The sequence below is a fragment of the Octopus bimaculoides genome, chromosome 25 (assembly GCF_001194135.2).
Source record: "Octopus bimaculoides isolate UCB-OBI-ISO-001 chromosome 25, ASM119413v2, whole genome shotgun sequence".
NCBI classification, from domain to species: domain Eukaryota; kingdom Metazoa; phylum Mollusca; class Cephalopoda; order Octopoda; family Octopodidae; genus Octopus; species Octopus bimaculoides.
This window is the reverse complement of record NC_069005.1, coordinates 31547791-31550272: the sequence shown is the minus strand read 5'-3', so window position 1 is coordinate 31550272 and position 2482 is coordinate 31547791. Positions and strand designations below refer to the sequence as shown.

The following is a 2482-nucleotide window of genomic DNA, read 5'->3' as shown; positions in this document are numbered from 1 at the left end:
TATATATATATATATATGATGATGATGATGATGATGATGATGATATATATATGACATCCATATTCTGTCAATGTAATGTTGTCTTCTGAAATATCAATTAATTTAGCCGTTTCATTAGCAATAAACATGGATTTAATGCACTGTAATAAAATAGTGGAGTTTAATGACTTGTTATCAATCAAGCTTTTAATTACAGTGGCTGTATATCTTGGCGTTTATACATCAATTCTCTCTATATGGGGGATATCAAGTAAAACACACACACACACATTCATGATAATAACAGGTATGTAATGTTACCAGGTCTGTTTGTGGCTGCTATCACGAATACTTGCTTTCTTTCTTCAAGACCGTCCATTTCTGTCAACATCTGGTTGACTACCCGAGCACTAGCACCACCCTGGAATACACAATACAACGGTCAATATACTCATTGGAGAGTAAAAAAAAAAAAAGAAAAGAAAAGATCAACAATAAAAATAAACATTAAATGGACAGTGTTGTTGCTAATAATGACAATGATGGTGGTGATGATGATGGTATGACTGTGTGGTAAGAGGCTTGCTTCGAAACCATGTGGTTCTGGGTTCAGTCCCCCTGCATGGCACCTTGGGCAAGTGTCCTCTATTATAGCCATGGTGGTGATGATGATAATGATGATGATGGTGGTTATGATGGTGATGCTCTAACAACACTGCCAATTCCTCACCTGTAACGATTCAATAACTTGAATGAAATTTAAAGGTAAAAGACCTGTTTGAAAAATACACCAAGAAAGTATGGAACAAAAATTGAAAGAAAAACCCACTTTACTGGAAACCAAACCAAAACGAAGCAAGTTCTAACCTCGCCGCTTTCAGATCTTCGAGGACATAAGGAGTCCAATTCATCAAAGAAAATGACGCAGGGAGAAGAATTCCTGGCTCTTTGAAAGACTTGGCGGACAGCTCGTTCACTCTCACCGACATACTGGAAGGAAATGACAAAAAATTAAAAAAGAATAAAACAATCATAAATAGTTGTAAATAATTACATTAATTAAATACGAGTGTGACAAAATTAAAATTTTTTTTTTTGTCTTTGGTAAGTAAGTGTTATTTCTTGTTATTTCAGTTACATGTATAGATGGACTTACTTTATGCTCCTTATATGTTAAATAGAATGTTATAATAAACTTAGGGAGTTGATAGCTGATATGTAATCATATTTTTTAGTAAACACTTAACAATGATCTCACCATATTAAGCAATTCTGGTCCTTTGACAGATATGAAATTTATTCCCGATTCATTAGAAATGGCCTGAAACGAACATATCAAGAGAACATTTAATACAAAGCATGCAACAAAATACATGAATGTAAAATATAATATTTTGCAATCTGTCTTTGCAACACATTGTCTTGATAGACCTATATTTCTTGAAGACATTAGAAAAAGTAAAAGTCTATGATTAACCCCTGGAACACTTTTGCTGCCATATTTCTGTCAAGCTTTGTTTGAATTAATTTTGAAAAAAATGAAGAATTTGTAAAATAACTTTGCCATTATTAACGGTCTCTCACACCTGCCCTACAATGTGATTTTAAAAATAAACGGTCACATCATTAAAATCTTGAGGTTACAAGATAATCTGTGATCAATTCAAAACAATGTGAATAAATAAGGATTACATTTGACAGGATAATCTGAATGCTAAAGGGTTAAACAGGAACGTTATCATAGAATGAAGGGCAATCTCAGGTGGGTTGGTATCAAAAGGGTTACAAATAACATATGGGGTCACGACAAGGAGACACAAACACACACATACATATGACAAATTTCACTGTTTTCATCTACTGAATCCATTCACAAAGATTTGGTTGGTCCTGTATGATAGTAGAAGACATTTGCTGTACCATGGGACTGAACCTAAAACCATGTAGTTCGTAAAGCAAACTGCTTAACCACACAGCCATACCTTCAGCTGAATAAAATAAATAACAGAATAATAAAAAAAAATGTCAATGACTTACTTTAGCTAACATTGTCTTTCCACAGCCGGGAGGTCCAGCCAATAAGATTCCAGGAGCCCTTGTTAAACCAAGGGACTTGAATCTTTCAGGATATTTAACAGGAGCCTAAAAAAAAAAAAAAAATTAAAAGATTGGAAATATAAAATCTTGGAAAGTTGTTCAGCTTATTCTACACCAGATCAGTGGTTTTCAACTGGGGCCCATAAAAGATATTCTTTGTTTAACCTTTTCGTTACCAACCCGGCTGAAACCGGCTCTGGCTCTGTAGTACAAATGTCTTGTTTTCATAAGTTTTGAATTAAAATCTTCCACCAAACCCTAGTCACAATTTATGTTCCTAACACCAGCTTAATGATAACTAAGTTATTTTACTAAATTCTTTGTTATATTTAAAGTAATTGAAAAGAAACACAGAGTATCTCAAAATAAATATAGTAACGAAAAGTTTAAATTTATGGGCAATAAA

At 33.4% G+C, this 2482-nt stretch overlaps 1 protein-coding gene across 1 annotated transcript in view; it reads right to left on the bottom strand.

Annotated features, from left to right (window-relative positions):
• Window positions 1-2482, bottom strand: part of LOC106880678 (nuclear valosin-containing protein-like) — a 16928-nt gene that overhangs the window by 3142 nt on the left and 11304 nt on the right. Inside the window, exons 16-19 of the mRNA XM_052976658.1 lie at window positions 2017-2121; window positions 1238-1300; window positions 847-969; window positions 301-400 (exon numbers count right to left, since the gene is read on the bottom strand). Coding sequence (XP_052832618.1) covers window positions 301-400; window positions 847-969; window positions 1238-1300; window positions 2017-2121 — 391 coding nt within the window. The remainder of the gene's footprint in view (window positions 1-300; window positions 401-846; window positions 970-1237; window positions 1301-2016; window positions 2122-2482) is intronic.